The sequence below is a fragment of the Canis lupus genome, chromosome 7, assembly GCF_011100685.1.
Source record: "Canis lupus familiaris isolate Mischka breed German Shepherd chromosome 7, alternate assembly UU_Cfam_GSD_1.0, whole genome shotgun sequence".
In the NCBI taxonomy this organism is placed as follows: Eukaryota; Metazoa; Chordata; class Mammalia; order Carnivora; family Canidae; genus Canis; species Canis lupus.
In genome coordinates this window covers 15,712,815-15,736,111 of record NC_049228.1, presented here as the reverse complement: position 1 = coordinate 15,736,111, position 23,297 = coordinate 15,712,815, and the positions used below count along the sequence as shown (strand labels likewise).

The window sequence follows — 23,297 nt, the reverse complement described above, 5'->3', positions numbered from 1 at the left end:
TTACTTATTTGACAGAGAGAGAGAGAGCTCAAGCAGGGGGAGTGCAGGCAGAGGGAGAGGGAGAAGCAGGATCTGTGCAGAGCAGAGACCCAGATGTGGGGCTCCATCCTAGGATCCTGGGATCATGACCTGAGCCGAAGGCAGACCCTTAATGGACCCAGCCACTCAGGCACCCTAAGCATTATTTGTTATGGTGACAATTGGAACAACTTAAAAGTCATCAAAAGAGATGAAGGTGATGGGCATTAGGAGGGCACTTGATGTAATGAGTACTGGGTATTATATGCAACTGATGAATCACTAAACTGTACCTCTGAAACTAACATTACATTATATGTTAATTTAAATTTAAAAGATTCAAAAAAACGAGAGATGAGATTTATCATTATCAATTCCTTCAGTATTGTCTCAGATACTTTCACCATCTCATTAATCTTAATGAATCATAATCATTAATCTCTAGTCCAACTGGCCTGATTGCAGTTCCTGGAATGTGCCACACTCTTTGTTATCTTTAGCATTCAATGCAGACCTAGAAATTGCTCCCTGCCTATTTTGCCTGTCTAACTTGCTCATTCCTGAAGGCAAATTTATGTCATTTTCTAGAAGTCTTCCCTGATCCTTCTTGACTAACTAGGGTCTCCCTACAATTATCATTGGGATCACTCACCACATAATAATAGCAATAACACTGGCTAACCCTTTTATAGCAATGGGTAAAGATACTTTGTGTGTATGAACTCACTTAATCCTCACAACAATCTATGAGATGAGCACCCATCCCATTATTATTACCATTCTACAGAGGAAAAAACTGAGGCACAAAATCACTTTGACAAAGTCCTTTAGTTCAAAAATGGCATATTCAACCCAGGAAATTTGGCTTCAACATCTGTGGCTCTTACTTTCTGTCCTGCCCTCAAAACTTAAGTGCCATGAGGACATGTCCTGTACTACATGTTTACTACTGTATCCCCAGCACCTGGCAAAGTTCCTGCCACATAGTGGATTCTCAAAAAGTGTGTTGAATGAATAAACTGATAAGTGAGGTAGTTGAATAAATCTATACAATGGACAATAGTTTTGTGAAATGTAAGATTTTGCTGCGCTTTAGTCATTCTTTACCCTTTGCTGGCTCTGTGAGCAGAAGCCACTGGACTTACATCCTGTCTAAGCAGTCTTGAGTTTGGTTTTGCACCCAGGACCTGGAGTTCTTGGTAGACCCCAGGCTAACACAGGCATGACATAAAGCAAGAGCTCTGCAGCTTCTCATGTAGGACTAACCCCTGTGTCCAAAATATCAACAGAAAAGACAGTGAATAGTGAAGTGACTTACTTTCCTTGTTATTTTGCACTTCTAGGTGAAGATATTCTTCAAATTCGTGGCACTTCCTGGGATCAGACATAAATCTGCGGTACTTGCAAAAGCTCTTAATAAAGCTAATCATTTTTATCCAGCCTCTCTTCTGAGGAAAGAGAGAGGGGTATGCCCCAATCATTAGTATAGCTGCTGTTCACTGAAAGTCTACTATATGCCATAAACTTGACATTCATTACATTTCATCCTCACCACACCTGCTCTATAAGGAATAATCGTTAGTTCCAATTTAAAGGTGAGGAAAAACAGGTCAGGGAATTATACGCCTTCTTCCCCAAATGAAGCAACTAGTGACCAGAAGATTCTGGCTTTACCCAGGCATGGGGCCATTGGCAAGCTGACTACCACAGTTTTTCAACAATAAGACTTAAGATGCCAAAATTAGAAAAGAGAATGTGAAAGCTAAAAATAGGGAGAAACAGAGGTCGGAGAAAAGCATAATTCACAAGAAGGGAATAATGGTTGGGGAAAATTGGAAATGTTGAAGAAATAAAGGAATGAGTAATATCATTTCTAACAATTAAAAAAGTATAATTATGTGCACATACACCACACACACACATCTTATAAGTTCCTCATCTGTTTCTTAATACCCAGTGACTATTCTGTACTTCATTTATCCCTTGACAAATTGATATTTAGACTCAGAAAGAATCTTAGTGATCAACTAGTTCAGTTGTCTTATTCTACAAAGAGGGATCCTCAATGCAAGTTAGAGAGCCAGTAGTGAAATACAAGAGTCACTGGATTTGGGATCAGAAACTTTGAGTCTGGAGCCTAGCTTCTCCCTAATTGTGTAATTTGGGTCAGTTTACTTAATCTATGTCTTGTTTTCTCCATGTGTAAGATAGAAACAACAACCTTCAGGGTTGTGGTGAGGGTTAGTGATTTTATATGTAAACTCCAATGCAGGGTTTGGTACAAAGTAGGCACTAAGTACGTATAGGTTTCTTTTTATCTTTTCTTATCTAAGAGCAACTGGAAGACCTGAAATTAAAATGAAGTCTCCTGGTTCTGGGTGCAATATTCTTTTTAATGTCCCACAAGAGCATTCATGGTACCCCAGCACAGAGTTGACTTAGGCATGGAGGGGAAAAAGACAGGAGAAAAGAGGGAGGCATAGGCATTGTTTTCAGAAAAAGCATGATTTTTGGAGTCAGAGATGGGCTCAAATTTTTCCAATACTAACCAACTCTACAACACATTGAGCAAGTGATTATTTAAAGGAGCATGCATTTTTTTTCTCAAATCATATAAAGAGACTTTCCTGAGTAAAATTCCTGTCTGAGAGAGCATGTGTCTTAGTGGATAGTGGTCTGAAGTACACTGTACCTTACTGAGAATCTTCTTTGTAAAGATGGTATTTAATTATTGCCATTTTCTTATAAAACTATATTTTGGAAAATTGTACACTATCAATTAAAATGCTTTTGTGCAAGCTGGAAAAGAATTCTTTTTTCTTTTTTTCTTTCTCTTTCTTTCTTTCTTTCTTTCTTTCTACTGTTTGCGTGGAGAAAGAAAGAGTTAAATAATTGATAAGTTTGGAAGAAGAAAATGGATGTGTTCTACTCTAAGCCCTCTACATTCCCTCTTTGGGAATGACTTGTTTGTAGGATACCTGTGTTTAGGCCTCCCCTTCGTCATTCAGTAAGGGGTTCACCCAGGTAAGTGGAGGCCTAAGTTGTTCTGTTATGGCAGTGGCTGCACATGTAACTAAGTTTAATTTGGATGCAGGGAAGATCAAACCCATTGGGCTTTATGGCCAAATCCATGTCCTTCAAGCTAGCTTTTAGTAGTAAAAAACTGACCTTTTGATCTCCTTGTATCTGACCCGGTGTCTATCCCTCAATGGGTTCTTATCACAGAGAAATGAAGATAAAGATTTTTCTTAAATTCCAACTGTAACAATTTTCTTTGAGCCTAAGAGTCCTTTGTAAAATGTGAGTTAAGAAGCATACCCAAAGAGCAGTTGTTTTGTGAATAAATATGCTAACAATGAAACTCTGCCTACGCAGCATTTTTCCTATCCCCCATGTCGTGTCTTCATTGTCTTCCTCACTGACCTGGGATTCCTGCAGGTGAGTTGTGGTTTTTGAGGGCTTCTTAGAAGTTTGTACGTCAGTAAATCCTTCCTGAGGATGAGGTGGGAACAGCTCTTGGTAATCTTTAAACCTGCCAGAAGGAGATCAAGAATATCAAAGAAGGCAAACACCTGGTACATAAAAAGTAACCGTTAAGGCAAACCTATCTCAGCTTTTGGAGAAGGTCGAAGTGGGAATTGGGGAATGGCGAAACACAAATACTCTTCTTAACATTTCAATCCTTGGCTAATGTCCTTCCTGATCAATACTGTATTGTTCCTTGTTCAGGTAAATGAACTAAAGTGTGTATGTGTGTGTGTGTGTTTGTGCATGTACACACATGCATGTATGTGCATGCACATGCATGTGCACAGGTAAGTAGGTAGAGGATTCAAGATAAATTTGGCTTTTCACTTGTAGGGAAGCTCTGGCAGTGAACTATAAGAATAAATTTGAAACTCCCTAGAGTACTATGGCTCTAAGAAGCCAATGAGCAGATCCAGAATCATCACCTTCGCTGAGCAATACTCACCACTTTTCTTCCAGAGATTTCATGACAAAGCCCTGTAGCATAAACAATGTGGTTGTGCTGACATGACGCATGTGAGAGATTTCTTTGATAATAGGAGCATCACACTGCAGTATTTCTTCTAAAAAATGCAAGAGAGAGGAAAAAAGTCATCATTTTCTTGTCTACCTTTTCTGAGGTAGCTGGTATGTTTTTCATGGGATTATGCTTACCTCCCTTTTTCCCCTCTAGGATTATAGATTAACAATTTATTTGCAAATTCTGTTTCTGGCCATGGGTCAGATTGCCCTCCCTTCACAGACAAGTAAACAAAATTTAGGACACAAAGATTTTCAAGGAGACTGTTCTTCCCAGTACAACTCTCTCTACAACCCATAGTAGGTGACCACTCCAACTTTACATACAGCTAACTCTTGCTTTTGTATTTAAATTACTGTCTAGTTGATTTAAGGGTCAAATGAATTAAGTTTGAATTCAAGTTTTCTGTGTTTCATCTTCCTCATTAGTAAAATGGAGCTATTCATTCCTACCTCTCAGAGATTAAATAAAATTCTATTTTCAGTCAAAATATAATTAAATGAGAGGATGGATATATTTCACATATAAGTACAAGTGTCTTTCACTTGGCTTCTCGTACTAGTATTTATTTTAGATTTATTATTGTTGTTCTCTGCTTTTACTGACCCTCTTAATCTTTGTCTCAGTTCTGCCCACTGGTCACTGCTGTTCCGACCTTACAGGGGGCACATGAGACAGGTTCTCTGCCAAACACTTCTCCTAAGAGGCTAAAGGGAAAAGGAAACCATATCTGGAGAAGAGGATGCATACCAGCAGAGACTTTGCCATGGAAGAAAGTCTTGATTATATTTTCAAAGAGAGACTTGTACATTTTTTCATTTGTCTCAATACTGATCTTATGTATGGCTACCAGGAATTGCAAGGGGCTTTCAGCCTTCCGTTCTTTGAGAAACTCCCTGAAGAACTCCAAGTGGTGTGTATTTAGGAGGACTTCTGTTAAGTTTCTGGAGAATAAAAAAGCATCATTGTTGAAGAGAAAAGGACGGTGACCCTAGATTCTGCTGCAGTTAGGGAATGGGGAAGGGCATCTCCAAGACTTTAGCCATGCGTGAAAAGGAGAGTGAATAAATTGGTTACTATGCCTGTTTCCTTGGAGATAAATTTAAACTTTATATGTCTACCCTGAGCTTGGTCCAATCATTTGACAACCCTAGTGGAAGAGAAGGAGAGGTATTTTAAAGGAGATAATGTCCCCCCACCATGCCTCACCCAAGGAAACCCTCTTTTTACACTGCAGATTCCAAGCAACCTTTAAATGGCACTCAAATCAGTGAGTCAGAGCATGAGTGATCAGTTGTTACTGATCAATATTTCTAAATTTCTTTTGCTGACTTATTCTTTCACATTTCCTTAATTATAGATGCTCCTAATGTTTTATCCTCAATCTTGTTTATTTTTGCTTTATGACTTTTTTTTTTTCCCTAGGTAATGTCTGCATCCTCTGGGTTTTCAGTTTTCATTGATATGAAGAAGTGGTGTCATTTCATTTTGATTTTCATTGATACCATATCTCTAATTCTCATGACCTCCCCTTCAAAATTTCAACTTCCTATTCAACCTCATCTTTGTCATAGTTATTACTTAAACCTTTATACCTACATCCACATGTTGTCCAACTTATTATCCCTCCTTTATATAACTATCTCATTAAATATGACATTAGCTCTAAGTTTTTTTTAATAAATGACCTTTATTCAAATAAGAGGGCACCCTTCTATTTTAATTTTACTGAAAATTTTTATCATGACTGGGTGATGGATTTTGTAAAATGATTTTTATTCATCAATTGAAATAATCATGTGGAGTTCCCCCATTATTTTATTAATATGGCATATTGTACTAATTGATTTTTGGGTGTTTGAGCAACTGCATTCCTGGGATAAATCCCACTTAGTAATGTTATAATACATTTTTTATATCTTGCTGGATACACATTCTTTTTGAGTACACATGGAACACTCTCCAGAACAGATCACATACTGGGTCACAAATCAGCCCTCAACAAGAACAAATAGATGAGACCATACCATGAATATTTTTGGACAACAGTGCTATGAAACTTGAAGTCAACCACAAGAAAAAATTTGGAAAAAACTCAAATACGTGGAGGTTAAAGAACATCCTACTAAAGAATGAATGGGTTAACCAGGAAATTAAAGAAGAAGTAAAAAAAATACATGGAAACAAATTAAAATGAAAACATGACAGTCCATAACCTTTGGGATTCAGGAAAGGCAGTCCTACGAGGGGGAAATATATTGCAATATGGGCCTATCTCAAGAAGCAAGAAAAGTCTCAAATGCACATCCTAACCTTACACCTAAAGGATCTAGAAAAGAAACAGCAAATAAAGCCTAAAACTAGCAGGACAAGGGAAATTATAAAGATTAGAACAGAAATAAATAATATAGAAACAAACAAAAACCCAGTAGAATGGATTAATGAGATTATGACCTGGTTCTTCAAAAGAATTAGTAATATTAATTGATAAGCCCCTAGCCAGACCTATCAGAAGGATAAGAGAAAGGATTTAAATAGATAAAATCATGAATGAAAGAGAAGAGAGATCACAACCAACATCACAGAAATACAAACAATTATAAGACATAACTATGAAAAATTATATGTCAACAGATGGGTCCAACTTGGAAGGAATGGGCAAATTCTTAGAAACCTACAAACTACCAAAACTGAAGCAGGAAGAAATAGGAAATTTGAACAGACCCATAACCAGTAAAGAAATTGAATCGATAATCAAAAATCTCCCAACAAACAAAAGTCCTGGGCCAGATGGATTCCCAGGGGAAGTCTACCAGATATTTAAAGAAGAGTTAATACATATTTTCAAACTGTTCCAAAAAAATAGAAATGTAAGAAAAACTTCCAAACTCATTATATTAAGCCAGCATTACCTTGATTCCAAAATCAGACAAGGACCCCACTAAAAAAGAATTACAGGCCAATATCCCTGCTGAACATGGATGCAAAAATTCTCAATAAAATACTAGCCAATATAATTCAACAATACATTAAAAAATTATTCACCACAATCAAGTGGGAATTATTCCTGGGCTGCAAAGGTGGTTCAATATTCATAAGTCAATCAATGTGATACACCACATTAATAATGGAAAGGATAAGAACCATATGATACTGTCAATAGATGCAGAAATATTTGACATAACATCCATTCTTGATAAAAAAAAAAAACCCTCAAGAAAGTTGGGATAGATGGAACATACCTCAACATCATAAGGTCATATAAAAAGATTCACAGCTAATATAATTCTCAATGGGGAAAAACTCTGAGACTTTGCCTTAGGGTCAGGTACATGACAAGGATGTCCACTCTCACCATTACTATTTAACATAGTATTGGAAATCTTAGCCTCAGTAATCAGACAACAGAAAGAAATAAAAGGCACCCAAATTAGTGAGGAAGAATTCAGACTTTTATTATATGCATATGACATCATACTCTATGTAGAAAACCCAAAAGACTCCACCAAAAATAATTCTAGAACTAATACATGAATTCAGCAAAATTGTAGGATACAAGATCAATGTACAGAAATCTGTCATATTTCTATACACCAATAATGAAGTGGCAGAAAAAGAAATCAAGGAATCAATACCATTGCAATTGTATCAAAAACAGTAAGATACCTAGGAATAAACCTAATTAAAGAGATAAAAGATCTGTACTCTAAAAACTACAGATCACTTATAAAAGAAATTGAAGAGGACACAAAAAAATGGGAAAAAATTCCATGCTCATGGATTAGAACAAACATTGCCAAAAGGTCTATACTACCCAAAGAAGTCTACATATTTAATACAATCCCTATAAAAATATTACCAATATTTTCCACAGGGATAGAACAAACAATCCTAAAATTTGTATGGAACCACAAAATCCCAAATAGCAAAAGCAATCCTGAAAAAGAAAAACAAAAATAGAAGCATCACAATTCCAGATTTCAAGCTATATTACAAAGCTCTATGGTAGATAGTATGGTACTGGCACAAAAATGGACACATAGATCAAGGCAACTGAATAGAAAACCCAGAAATGGATCCACAACTATATAGTCACCTAATCTTTGACAACGCAGGTCACCTAATCCATTGACAATATCCAATGGAAAAACACAGTCTGCTCAACAAATAGTGTTGGGAAAACTGTACAGCAACATGCAGAAGAATGAAGCTGGGCCATTTCTTATACCATACATAAAGATAAATTCAAAATGGATGAAAGATCTAAATATGAAACAGGAAACCATCACAATCCTAGAGGTGAACACAGGCAGCAGCCTCTTTGACCTCAGACATAGTAATGTTTTACTAGACAAGTTGCCAGAGGCAAGGGAAACAAAATCAAAATTGAACTATTGGGACTTCATCAAGATTGTTTCCTTTTGCACTGCAAAGGAAACAATCAACAAAACTAAAAGGCAGCCTACAGAATGGTAGAAGATATTTGCAAATGACGTATCTGATAAAGCGTTAGTATCCAAAAATCTATAAAGAACTTATCAAACTCAACACCCAAGAAACAAATAATCTAGTTAAGAAATGGGAAGAAGACATAAATAGACACTTTTCCAAAGAAGATGAACAAGGGGTGGCGGAAAGGGAGGTGGGCGGGGGGGTTAGGGTGACTGGGGATGGGCACTGAGGGGGGCACTTGACGGGATGAGCGCTGGCTGTTATGTTATATGTTGGCAAATTTAACTCTAATAAAAAAATATACAAAAAAAAAAAGACATCCAATGGCTGACAGACACATAAAAAGATGCTCAACATCAGTCATCATCAGGAAAATACATCAGGGAAATACAAATAAAAACCATGATGTGATACCACCTCACAGCTGTAGAATGGCTAAAATGAACAACATAAGAAATAACAGGTATTGGTGAGGATGAAGAGAAATGGGAATCCTCTTACACTTTTGTTGGGAACGCAAATGGGTACAGCCACTCTGGAAAACAGTATGGAGGTTCTTCAAAAAGTTAAAAATAGAGCCACCCTATGATCCAGCAATTGTAGTAGTAGGTATTTACCCAAAGGATACAGAAATACAGATTCAAATGGGATATATGCACCCTGATATGTATAGCAGGATTATTAACAATTGCCAAACTATGGAGAGAGCCCATATGTCCATCAAGTAATAAATGGATAAAGATGTGAGTATATATATGTTATTACTTAGCATCAAAAAAAAATCTTGCCATTCACAATGATGTGGATAGAACTAGAGAGTATAATATACTCAGTGAAATAAGTCAGAGAAGGACAAATATCATATGATCTCACTCATATATGGAATTTAAGAAAGAAAACAGATAAACAATGGGAAGGGGAAAAATAAGAGGAGAAAGGGGAAAAATAAGAGGAGAAAGAGGAGAAAGGAATTAACCCTTTGATGGAGGGAAGTGGGTGGGGGTTGGGCTAGATGGGTGATGGATATTAAAGAGAGCACTTGTGATGAACACACTTATGTAAGTGATGAATCACTGAATTCTACTCCAGAAACCAATATTGCACACTATATATTCACTAAAATTAAAATAATTAAAAATAAAATACAAAGTGTGCCTGTGTGTATGTATGTGATATATGGAAAGAAGTAAAAAGCCCAAACACAGAAAGATAATTTCAGCATTAAACATATTGAGATTAAAGAGAGCTTGTGTCTAGAGACCATTGCTGTAGCTAGATCCTATGTCTTACCTGGGTCTTAATGAGGGCTTCCTTGCACCAGTCTTTCTGAAGAAAGACATTTTCCTATATGAGGGTGAAAGCACCTTTGGTTCTCTGACAATTTCCACTGCAAAATCTAATGAAAAATCATGAAGTTAGGTAACACCCTGTTATAAAGAACATTTCAGAGAATAAGAAGGCACAAATTAAAAAGGATATCTATCAGGGGATCCCTGGGTGGCTCGGCGGTTAGGTGCCTGCCTTCGGCCTGGGGCGTGATCCTGGAGTCGCGGGATTGGGTCCCGCATCAGGGCTCCTGTATGGAGCCTGCTTCTGCCTTCTGCCTGTGTCTCTGCCTTTCTCTCTCTCTCTCTCTCTCTCTCTCTCTCTCTCTCATGAATAAATGAATAAAATCTTAAAAAAAAAAAAGGATATTTATCAGACATTGCATGCATGTGGAAAAACCCCACAGTCCCCACAACTGCCAGCATCTTAGGCCATTACTGCTGAAAAGAGACTTAGGGATGATTTTTACCCCTGACTTCAGTCCACATTGTGTTTTTTTAAGTCTGTTGACCATTAGGCCAAGAACTCACCCTCCTCAGAAGACACCTAAGACCAAATCTATTTTATTTCTCATTTTAACACCAAATGTCATCTATCCTTCCCCTAACCAACCATTTTGACCAGATCATACTAGTCAAGTATGACATTCAGTCTGCCTTGACACCTCTATTATCCTATCCTAAGCGCTTTGATTTGCCCTCTGGAACTCCTGCTCTGTAATCAGCAAACTCTCACATAGTTTTTAGCTCTTTGTTAAATGTTCCCTCTATCTTCTTGCTTTAACTGGAATCATTCTCTTTTCTGAGAACACTGCTTCCACTGCAAGCTTCTTAAAAGATAGTCTATCACACCATATATAGTTTAGAGTGGGTGTTTGGCTCCCTATTGCCATATAAAAACCATTATTTTAAAAAGTATATTCAAATATTACTATTGAAGAATAATAGATTCCAAGGATCTCAGTATCTTCGGAAAGTCCTTTGAGATGAATATTGTAGAAGAAAATATACACTCTCAACTAACTAAGGGAAGGATGATATATTACTTATCTTACTCTTAGAAATTAGAACATGTCCCAGTTATATAGTCAATGCTTTAAAATGTTTATTAAATAGTATATAGTCCCACAGAAAATATTTGTATGGTTTGGTAACACCTTCAGTGATAGCACCCAAAAAAGATAGAAAACTATGAAAGTAAAGTATATTCTGGTTCTAAATAAATGCAGTTGAATAGGTGAAAAAATAAAATCCAGACTATGGAAGACTAGATATTTAAAAAATATCCACACAAAAGAAACTCAAAAACTTTCCAATACAAAAATGTATAAATGCTAGATAAAAAATAACATGGTTTTATTTTTTAAAAAGATTTTATTTATTTATTTATTTATTTATTTATTTATTTATTTATTTATTTAATAAATAAATAGAAAGAGGCAGAGACATAGGCAGAGGGAGAAGCAGGCTCCACGCAAAGAGCCCTATGTGGGACTTACTCACAAGACTCCAGGATCATGCCCTGAGGTGAAGGCAGATGCTCAACCGCTGAGCCACCCAAGGATCCCAAAATAACACGTTTTTAAACTCATATGTAAACTTGTAGAAAATTATAACAAAACAAATAAAAACATAGAAATTAGAAACAAAGAGGATGTTAGAAACCAGAAAGTTAAACTGACACCCTGGAGGTATTTGCAGTGTTAAAACCACAATAGGGGCAGCCTGGGTGGGTCAGTGGTTTAGCACCACCGTCAGCCCAGGGTGTGATCCTGGGGACCGAGGATTGGGTCCTGTGTCGGGCTCCTTGCATGAAGCCTGATTCTCCCTCTGCCTGTGTCTCTCTCTCTCTGTGTCTCTCCTGAATTCAAAAAAAAAAAAAAAAAAAAAAAAAACTTAAAAAAAACACAACGCAATAGGTCAGAAGACAAAAGCCCTGGCCTTTAGAAAATGGACACAAAAACCTTGGCATTGCATTTATTCTCAAGACACATGTCAATTATGACAGTTGCTACTGAAAAATTTAACAAGGCTTTTGGCAGAGTCTCGGGGCAGAAGAAGACAGAATCGCAAAACAGCAAAGTAGAAGGGGTTCTGATAAGTACCTTACTCTTTCAGTTGTGATCCCAAGAAGTAAGGGAAACCAGAAATAGCTCATCCATCAAAAGGAATAAAAGCCAGCTATGAACCAACTCAATCCTTAAATGAATTTAAGTTATTTGGATGCGACTAACTTAGTGAACAAGATGTAAGATAAAACCTTCTCTGGAGGAAAATAACATTACCTAGAGACTCAAATTATTGCTACATTTTTTTTTAAACCAGCAACGTTCACACATAAAACAGAAATAACAAGGGATTTAAAAAGACCTGACCAAAAACCAAAGGGAAAAAAAATTGGTAGTTGAAATAGACATAGGGAATCCAAATATGGACTTTAAAATTACAATTATTCATATAGTTCAAGGAATTAAAAGGAGGAAAATATCAACATAGACAATATCATACAAAGAAAAATTGAAAAATTAAAAAAATTAATAAATTGGTTTAATGACAAATTATACACACAAAGAATTACTGAACTAAGAGTTAGATCAAAATAAATTATGCAGGGGATCCCTGGGTGGCTCAGCGGTTGGGTGCCTGTCTTTGGCCCAGGGCATGATCCTGGAGTCCTGGGATCAAATCCCACATTGGGCTTCCTGCATAGAGCCTGCTTCTCCCTCTGCCTGTGTCTTTGCCTCTCTCTTTCTCTCTCTCTCTCTCTCTGTGTCTCTCATGAATAAATAAATAAAATATTTAAAAAAAGAAATTATGCAGACTGAAACATATGGAGAAAAATATGGAAATAAAGAAAAACTCATATAAGACATAAGCATATGACTATGTTTAATGTGTAATAAAATCATTAGAAAGAGGGAAGAAATAAAATAAATGGAGCAGAACAAATATTTGAAGAGATAATTACTGAAATTTTTCTAAAACTGACAAATGATATCAAGTCAGAAATGCAAGAAGTCCTGAAACCACAAATAGCATAAATTACTGAGATACATCTTAGTAAAATCCCATAAAAGTAAAGAAAAAAGTATGGGGGGAAGAGGAATGAATAAAAGAAGTATTTCCTTCTACTAAACAATGCCAGTGAAGACTTCAGACTGACTCCACAAAATGAACTAAGGAAGCTAAGAGATGGTAAAATAATATCTGTAAAGTGCTAAAAGAACATAATTCCAACAAGAACTCTACAACCTAAGACTATTCTTAACAAATAAAACCAAAATAAAGATACTTTCAAAATTCACACTAAAAGAAATGCCAAAAGGCATTCTTAGAGGCAACTAAGAGGAGCAGGAAATGATGAAAAAGAAAGAAAAAATGAATATGTGTCTAATGCTATAAACATCGGGGGGCAGGTGTCCCGGCGTTTCATTGCATCTGTATCTTTGGGGTAAATCCCCAGCAGTGCTGAGTGAAATAAGTCAATTGGAGAAGGACAAACATTATATGGTCTCATTCATTTGGGGAATATAAAAAATAGTGAAAGGGAATAAAGAGGAAAGGAGAAAAAATGAGTGGGAAATATCAGAAAGGGAGACAGACCATGAGAGACTCCTAACTCTGGGAAACGAACTAGGGGTGATGGAAGGGGAGGTGGGCAGGGGGTGGGGGTGACTGGGTGATGGGCACTGAGAGGGGCACTTGATGGGATGAACACTGGGTGTTATTTTATATGTTGGCAAATTGAACACCAATAAAAAATAAATTTATAAAAAAATGAATATGTGAGTAAGCCCACCTAAATATTAATTTATAAAACAGTAATATATATGCAATAAAAGTAGTAACTTACATTAAACTTTAATATGTCAAGGATGCATTTTGAAATCTATATGGTAACCACTGAAGGAAGAAAACATGTAAAAACAACACATTAGCAGAAAGAATATATAGAATTATTAACCAAAAAATTTTGTAAACTTAAAGAAAGCCAAGAGGAGAGGAAAGAGAACATACAGCAAAAGGAACAAATAGAAAATAGTAAGGTAGCACTTAAAACCTAAACTATGAGAAGTTACAGTGAATGTAATCATACTAAATAATCAAAAGGCAATTCTCAAATTGGATTTAACAAAAAATGCAAATACCCCCCCAAAAAAAGAGAGATTCTGCTTAAAAGAGGCTCACCTTAGATATAAAAGAAGGAGATGTTAAAAAAAAAAAAAAGAATGGAAAAGGATATAACAAGCAAACACTAGCCAGAAAGAAAGGTGATGACTATAATAATATCAGACAAAGCAAACAATAAAGTTAGAAGCATTATTAGAAATAATGATTTGCTCTACCAGGAGCTATAATGATTCCAAATTTGCTTGCACCTAGAGATGTAGCCTCAAATAATGTAAAGAAAAAACTGCAAGTCTTTTTTTTTTTTTTAAGAATTATTTATTTGAGGGATAGAGAGAGAGAGAAAGTAGGGGGAGGGGCAGAGGAAGAGGGAGAGAGAATCTCAAGCAGACTTCCCGCTATATGTGGAGACCAACAGGGCTCAATGTCATGACCCTGAGATCATGATTTGAGCCAAAATGAAGAATTGAATGCTTAACTGAGTGAGCCATGCAGGGGCCCCAGAAACTACAAGTCTTAAAAAAGAAGGAAAAATCCAGAGTGGGGATTTAAAATTTTCTCTTTTGATAGTGGATACAAATGTAAACTAAAACTATCATAAAAGATATTGAAAATTTGGGGCCTGGGTGGCTCAGCTGATTAAAGACCTGTCTTCGGCTCAGGTCATGATCCCAGGGTCCTGGGATAGAGCCCCACATCAGGCTCCCTGCTCAGTGGGAAACCTGCTTCTCCCTCCCTGCCACTTATGTTCTCTCTCTCTCTCTCAAATAAATAAGATCTTTTTAAAAAGTTATAGAAAATCTGAATATAGTCAAATATACCTACTTGCATATACAGAATATTGGATCCAACATTACATGCCTTATAGATAATTAATTATAATAAGAGAGTATCACAACTTAACAAAATATTTGAAATTTCAAATGAAATAAATAAATTTGTAGAAAAATAACAACATATTAAAATGACACAAGAATAAATAGAAAGTCTGAAAAGTCCTATATATTTTAAAGAAGTTAAGTTTGTAATTAAACCTCTCCCTGAGATTGAGACAAGTGTGCTTGCCCATACTATTTGTATCTAAAAGGGGAATGGAAGACCTAGTAAGATGAAGAAATGAAAATAAATAAAAGTTATAAATATTTTAGCACAATAAATAAAACTTTTTATTGGCAGAGAGCACAATTTTTATTCAGACAACGTTTGTATAAAAATCAAATTTGTAGACAAATTATTAGAATTTATAATTTAGGAAAGTGGTGGAATACATGACCAATATGTGAAAATCAACTATATTTCTAAATTCCAAATACAATTTAAAAATGAAACTTTAAAAATTATACCATTTACAAGTGTATTAGGAAACATCAAAGGCCTAGAAACAAATGTGATGGAAGCTATAAAATAATATATGGAAAAACATAAAACATTTTTGAAAGAAATTAAACTTAAATAAGTGGAAAAACACACTAAATTAATTAATTAAAAAGTATAATAGGGAATGGCATCACAGAAAATTATAAGTAGGGACTCCGGGGACCCACCCTCCATAAAAGCAGCTAACGATGTGGCAAAAATGGTCAGAATCAGGGTTTTACAAAACTCTGGAATCTGGAACTTATAGTAACCAGGGGAAGGCTTAGTAAAGAAATAAGAGGCTGAATCTGGTAAGAAAGTATTGTGGTATTTTAAATTGCCCACCTACCATTGCCCTATCCACATCAGTGGTGGCCATATGAAAGCAGCCTACATACAGAGGTAGCAGTATGGATCTAATTTTCAAAGAATGTGTTTGTCTCTTTTTAAATGAAGTTGTCTCTTGGCTTCCTGAAAGACTGGTACAAGGACTAGCCTTTGTTTTGCCCTATTTAGAGTGTTTTCAGGGAATGTGTGGATGGCTCAGTAGTTGAGCATCTGCCTTTGGCTCAGGTTGTGATCCTGGGGTCCTGGAATTGAATCCCACATTGGGCTCCCTGCAGGGAGCCTGCTTCTCCCTCTGCCTATGTCTCTGCCACTCTATCTGTGTCCCTCATGAATAAATAAATAAAATCTTTTAAAAAAATAGATTGTTTTCAGGGCTGAGAGGCATCCTATGTGACATTTGTTGAGAGCATTTATAGGCACTAGTAGCCTGGGCCAACAGCTGGGACATCAGACAATATAAAGCTGAGGAAAGGTGAGGTTGTAAAAGTAGATACATGAAGTAATAAGGGCTTTTAAAGCTTCCACATATACTGGGGAATCAAGAAAGCTTTTCACATGCCCAGAACTGGATGTGTGCTCAGAAAAACCATGAGAAGATCCAAAACTTTCACCTCTGGCTGAAATTCAGGGTCCAGGCAAATGGAAATTGCCTGGAAGGCTAAGGCAGAGTTGTAAATAGCCTGGCTGAGCCATGAAAGAGTATTCTAAAACAGCGAATCTGCAAAGACCAGTAGAATAATTTTTGTTTTGTTTTGTTTTCTTTCTTTCTGACATTTAAGGAAACTATCAAAACACTAGTTGGCCACAAGCTAACAGAACATAGACTTCAGTGGTCTCACATAACAAAGAATACAGACTTTACAAAAATAGTTGAGAAAAGTCACCAAAGGAAAAAACAACAACACTTACAAAAGCAGCAGCAGCAGCAAACTTGAAGGAGAGGGGAGAATCTGATTTTCAGAGTTGTCATATTATAATGTCCAAAATGTCCAGTCTTCAACAACAACAAAAAAATCGATAAGGCATGCCAAAAGCCATATATGGCCCATTCACAGTAAAAAAGAAATCAATAGAAACTGTCCATGAGAAGTCCAGTCATTGTACTTACTAGACAAAAATTTTAAATCAACTGTCATAAATATGCTCAAAGAGCTAAAAGAAAGCATGGATAAAGAACTAAAGGAAGTGAAGAGAATGGAGTCTCACCAAATAGAGTATCAATAAAAGGATAGAAATGACAAAAAGAAATCAAATAGCAATTCTGGAGCTGAAAAGTACAATAATTTTGAGCTAAATGAAATAAAGAACATCACATACCAAAACGTATGAAATATAGCAAAAGCATTGCTCAAAGAGAAATTTATTCTTATAAATGCAGATATTGAAGAAAAAACTGCCAAATCAGTAAATGAAACTTATACTTCTAGGAACTAGATAAAGAATAGTAAGCTGAACCTAAAGTTAGCAGAAAGATTAGAATGGGAGTAAACAAAATAGGGAATAGAAAACCAATGTAAAAAAAATCACTAAGACCAACAGCTCTTTTTTGAAAAGATAAAAAAACCTGACATTTAGTTAGACTAGGAAATAAAAGACTTAAATGACTAAAATCAGAAATGAAAGTAGAGACATTACTACCAACCTTACAGAAATAAAAAAGAGAACATTATAAGCAATTGTATGCTGATAAATTAAATAATCTAGATAAATTGAAAAAGTCTTAAAAATGAACAACTATCAAAAGGAGTCAAGAAGAAATAAAAAATTTGAACATACTATTACAAGAGACTGAATCAGTAGTGACAAACCTCTCAACAAAAAAATCAAGGACCACATGGTTTCACTGGTGAATTCTATATTATAACAGTAGGACTGTAGATCTTAACATTAAAGACAATGCAAAGAAACTTACAGTTAAAAAAAATGAGTATCTCTATGGAGTAAAGATACTTAAAGCAATAAATGAAATCAATTTTAATTGGATTATAATTAAAAGCTCTGTTTGTTAGAGATACCATTGAGAGAGAGAATATAATCCTTATAATACATATGACTGATAGGTGGCTCATGTATAGAATATATAAATAACCCATACAAATCAATAAAAAAAAGACAGAAACCAAATAGAAAAGTAGGCAAGAGACTTAAATAGGACTGTCATGCACACAGACACACATACAATATCCAATTGAATATTAAATGAAAAGGCACTCAACATTATTACTCTATAGGGAAATAGATGTCAAAACAACAAGTGAGACATCACTATATATCCACAAGAATAGCTAAGAATAAAAATTTGGCACATCAAATATTGGTGGAGTTGTGGAGCAACTGGAATTCTCATGCTCTGTTGATAAGAGCATAAACATGTGCAAACACTTTGCAAAAGTATTGGGAATTTTTATAAAAGTTGAATATATGCAGATATTATGACCCAGAAATTCTAGATACATGTTCAACAGAAATGTATTCATAGTGTGCATCAAATAATATGCACAAAGATGTTCATTAGGAGTATTAAAAAACTGAAACAACTCAAACATTCATCATTTTTGAAAGAATTAAAGATGATATATTCATATATTAGAATACTCTATAGCATGTACTCTCAATGGATGATATTGTTTCCAACAGGTGAAAATTAGGTTTTGAGGGTCAGAAAAATTGTACTCTTTTGTATGCCATGCATATATATAGTATTTCAGTGGCACCGAAATTCATGTCTAAAGAGGCTCCTTGGGGGAACAAGAATGAAAAAAATTGAGGTGAGAGTTACACAGCTGCTCTGCATTACTAAAAATAAGTCAACAATTGCTGCCTTCAACATGACTGAATTCATAAACATAGCGTTGAGTTAAAGAAGCCAGTCACGGGAGTATATTCTGCATGACTCAATTTATAAAATATCAAAAAATTATGTAAATTTTAAAAACCAAATAAAGCCAAATTACCATTACCCTTGGAAAATAGGAAAGGATTAAAAATTGGGAGGTAATATAAAAGCAACCTTTGTCCAAAAGAGCAGTTGATCAGACATATTCTTCCTTTTCCTATTCTTCACAATTATTAGTAATTACTAGAAAAGAGGAAATGGGGGTTTAGAAGAGAGCAAAGAACAGAGGCTGGGTCATTTTTTTTTGTTTTGTTTTTTTTGAGGCTGGGTCATTTGAAATAGAAACTTTTTAATACCATATTGGGAAAAATTAAAAAATGCCATCATGCCTTGGCTCTTCATTCCTTTCTGTCAGGGAGAGCAGAGCTGAGACATTGGGATGGGGGCATGCTAACTGCATCAGGTCACAAGATCTGTTAAGGGACTACAAGGTATGCATAGAATAAAGCTATATAAACTGTACACAGGAGTAGAGCTGGAGAAACACACTTAGAATAGACATAGAAGTTCTCCCTGTGACTGTACTGATTTAATCATGCTCATTACTGTATCCTAAGCTTTTTCTGGGTCTAGAATACTGCAGTTAATGCTACAGGATTGCAGCTCAGATCTCACTCTGCCTATCTGAGTTGAAGCACTCATTCTCCTAACCTGCTTGTGAATTTTGCCTGCTGATTGTGCACAGTTGGCCCTCAGCTGGAAGAGCTGCTCAATCGAGGGTGTGAGCCTTTTATAGGAGCAGTGAACCCAGCTAACATGTATTGGCAGAAGCTAGGAGACAATGTATGGGAATAATTCTGAGGATGCTGGCTCAAAAGGGACAGAATATAAACTTGATTAAGGGAGAGTTGATTAATATGGGAGCATTCTCCTAGGAATTAAGAGCCTGAGAGGGATCCCAGGAAGCAGTACAACACTGCTAGGCTGACTCTTAGAAGTTTGGGGAAAGCAATGGCTCATACTAAGTAGAAATTTTAGTGGCCAAAACAAACAGGTGAGGAAGACCTCAAATGGCTCATAGAACTGAGCCTGCTACAGAAGATAAACTACATAAGACTAAAAACCCCACAAGGCAACAATGTGCCACAGAAGGCTCAATCCTTTGACTAAAGTCAAGGTGGGGGCGGAAAGTCAGAAGTGCTGATAAGAGCAGCATTAGTATCACTGAGGAGCTTTTTGGTGACTTTCTGTGATGAGAAAACATCCATTTTGAGTAGCTGCCTAACATTTTGCAGTGCGACAATTCAGAGGCTGGACGTTTGGATAAGAATCCAAGCTTAGGATTTTCACCCCAAGTTCCTGCTTTGCTTTTCCTGGGGCATCTTTTAAAATGGTCATTCAAATTTGGGTCCATGAAAAATTAGTGACAGTTGCCCTACCCTCCTTATAAGTAATAGGTAATAAGTAATTTGCTCCCCTGCTTGTGCTTTCTCTCTTGCTCACTGGTGACCTCGGATGTCAGGAATGCTTTTTCCCTGGCTCATTGCACCTCATTTGGGGACTTGAAAGTAATAAATTTTGTGACTTTACTTCTTCTGTGTGAGTATATAGTGCTTTTAATCAAAATGGCCCTAGAGTTTTCTCTTTCCAAAGTGGGATCTCAGATGCCAAGGGAATTACCTGCCAACCTTGTGGGAGTGACTTGTGCCTTCTCACTCATAGTCTGCATATTCTTAACACATCAACTCTGTGTTTTCCAACACATTTTTCTCTGTAGGTCAGGGCCAACTATTATTAAATTGAGGTCTCTGATAGCAATGGAAATCAAATCCCAAAATCATAGAGATAAGGTGGGAGCACTTTGTTGCCAGAAGTAAAGAAGGTGCTACTTTTATAACGAACAATAAAGTGGCAGTAGAACAACAGAGTGGCAGCTAGGAGGACCTGACCCTCAGAAAGCTGTAGGTATGGTTAATAGAACATAGTATTCCTAGAGGCTAAATAGGCAGCCAAAAAAGTTCCTGCTTAATATATACAACTAAAAGACACCAAGGATAAATGACTGAGAGCACTTGCACCAAAGAAAGTCACAATCTCTTGCTTAGTTTCTAAACCTGAGTCAATTTTTAGACCTGAGATGCACTGACTGAAGAAAGGTCTCCATGAAGGAAGACCCTACAACATTATAGAAAGTGAATTCTAATCATACTCATAGTCCCTCTCCAATGGGGCCTTTGAGCATTTATCCCAGTAACTGGAAGAAAAATATCCAGTTATTTTAAAGACTATTGAACACAAGGTCCTAGTTAACACTATTTGGATCCCCAGAACGTCATCATGGAAGCCTACTAGAGAAGACACTTATGAAAATTAGGTAATAAGTGGAGTCCTGGCCCAGGTACATCTCACTGTAGGAACAGTGGGTCCACTGGGTCCACAGATACATTAAGTAGTCATTTCTCCAATCTCTAAATGTGTACTGGAATGGAATTACTTGGTAGTTGATAGGATCTCCATATTATTTCCTTGGTCTAAGGAGTAAGAGCTATTATGGTGAGAAAGATCAAGTGGAAGTCTCTGAAACTCTTTCCATGCTCCTAGTCAAGATAATAAAAAACAATATCATATTCTGGGGATAATGGCAGAGATTAATGCCACCCTTAAAAACTGAAAAGATGACTTCATATCCTAAATAATTAAGTTATAAAACCATTACTAAGGGCAGAACAAGATATTTGTCAGCATGAAAAGGGAGAAAGCCGCAAATTGCAGGTAGGGTAAGGGGGACTTCCCCACAGAAGTACTGCCCTACACTTGGTTCTGAAGCTCAAGCTGAGTGAGGAGAACATTCACATGAAGGGCAACTTGGAGAATTCAGAACTCAGGCAGGATGAGGAGGTATCCACATAAAGGGAGGCCCAGCATTTGGGGTTCAACTAGGGTGAGAAAGGCACCCACATTGGGGCACAAAGGAGCAGACCAGGATGAAGTGTGGAAACTTGAATAGAATGAGAAAGACAGGGACACCTGAGTGGCTCAGTCAGTTGAGAATCTGACTCTTGATTTTGGCTCAGGTTGTGATTTTGAGGTCATGGATCAAGCCTGGCATCTGCTCCATGCTCAGTGGGGAGTCTATGGCCTCTCTGTCTCTCCCCCCATGTGCATTCTCTCTCTCTCTAAAATAAATAAATACATAAATACATAAATACATAAATACATAAATACATAAATAAATCTATCTAAAAAAATAAATGAGGAAGATATTCTCATTAGGTGTGGCCTACCACAGGGTATCAGAACCTGAGCAGGTTGGAGGATGTCCATGTTAAGGGGTCACCTGGTATGGGGTGACAGAGTCCAAGCAAGATGAAGAGAGAGTCTACACAGGAAATGGGTACAGCCTGGTATGGAGCATCAGAGCCTGAGAAAAATAAGACTGACCTCTCCATGGAAGAAGGATGGCCACGTGCAGGAAATCAGAGCCCCAGTGGCAATGAGGAATGACTACATGTAGTAGTATCCTGGCACAGGTCATCAGAACAGAGTGAGGAGAGTTTCCTCAAGAAGAAGCATCCTAAAAATGGTATTACAATTCAAGCAAGGTGAGGAGGGTGCTATGCATGAAAAGGGCCTGGTGTAAGGTGCTGGGCCCAGGTAAGGGGAAGAGGGCATCAGCAAGAGTGACAGTGTAGACAAGGTATTAGTTACATAGAAAGAATTAATCAAATACGTAAATACATTTAAGGCAAAGGGAGTCAATTTTCTCATTGTCAGAGGAGACGTAAAATTATGGAAAAGGAAAAAACTAGAATAAACTCAAATGTATTGGATTAAAGTATAGATATTGGTGGGGTCTCATGGTTTTCTATATGTAGATATGGAGAAATATAGCTATAAATGTGTCTCTGTGTATGCATACACACATATATTCAAACATAATGTTCTCGAGTTCTGTCCATTAAGAAGATTTGATTGCAGTGATCTCAATAGCAATGAACTAACCTAAATATCATTCTCTAAGAGAAGGAACCACACTCTTTAGAGAAATGGCTGATTCTGAGCTAGAGTAGGGAGAGTACAAGATGAGCTTGGAACAGATATCTCATACAAGAAAGTAAGACAATGCTCGAGAGACCTGTCAAGAGGAGACAGATGCCAGCTTTGAATGGTATGCCACTGACCAAATAGGAGACAATTTGAACATCAAAGTAAGTAACCATAGTAATAGATTAAAATCCATTAAATAAAATCAGTAAACAATGAATCTCTCTGCCTATCTATCACCTATCATTTATATATCTAAATGAATAAATTAAAAGTGTGGTAGAAAATGGGGTATTTATATAATTTCAAAGTATCCTCTCTCCTCCACACACATAATATTTATTAATTACAAAAGGGAAAAACTAATTTACAGGGGAAGATCCTAGGAGGCACCATATAATTAAGTGATCAAAGGAAATATTACCAGTAATGGAAAAAAAGCAAAATGGTGCACCACCTACTGCACTGAAAAGGACTGCAATGATATTTCTGAATGGATAATCCAAGTTTAAACATGAGAAAACACCAGACAAATTTATTGAGAGACATCTATAAAAATAACCTTGCAATTTTTAAAAATGTCAAGGATATAAGAATCAGAAAATTTGAGGAACTGTTCCAGATAATAGACATTTGGTGAGACTTGAACATAGCCTGAAAATTAAATGTAGTAATACATCATTGTTAATTTCCTGATTTTTCTTAAGTTCACAGTCTAGAGGCATAGGCTTACTAAAAGACT

The 23,297-nt window shown here is 36.4% G+C and overlaps 1 protein-coding gene across 22 annotated transcripts in view; it reads right to left on the bottom strand.

Moving 5' to 3' along the window:
* The window catches only part of RGSL1 (regulator of G protein signaling like 1), a 245,677-nt gene that overhangs the window by 126,679 nt on the left and 95,701 nt on the right, over positions 1–23,297 (bottom strand). For all 22 annotated transcript variants that reach the window (XM_038542213.1, XM_038542217.1, XM_038542216.1 and 19 more), the window contains 5 exons: positions 9,809–9,914; positions 4,817–5,010; positions 3,992–4,109; positions 3,442–3,550; positions 1,337–1,466 (listed from right to left, as the gene is read on the bottom strand). In XM_038542213.1, coding sequence (XP_038398141.1) covers positions 1,337–1,466; positions 3,442–3,550; positions 3,992–4,109; positions 4,817–5,010; positions 9,809–9,914 — 657 coding nt within the window. The remainder of the gene's footprint in view (positions 1–1,336; positions 1,467–3,441; positions 3,551–3,991; positions 4,110–4,816; positions 5,011–9,808; positions 9,915–23,297) is intronic.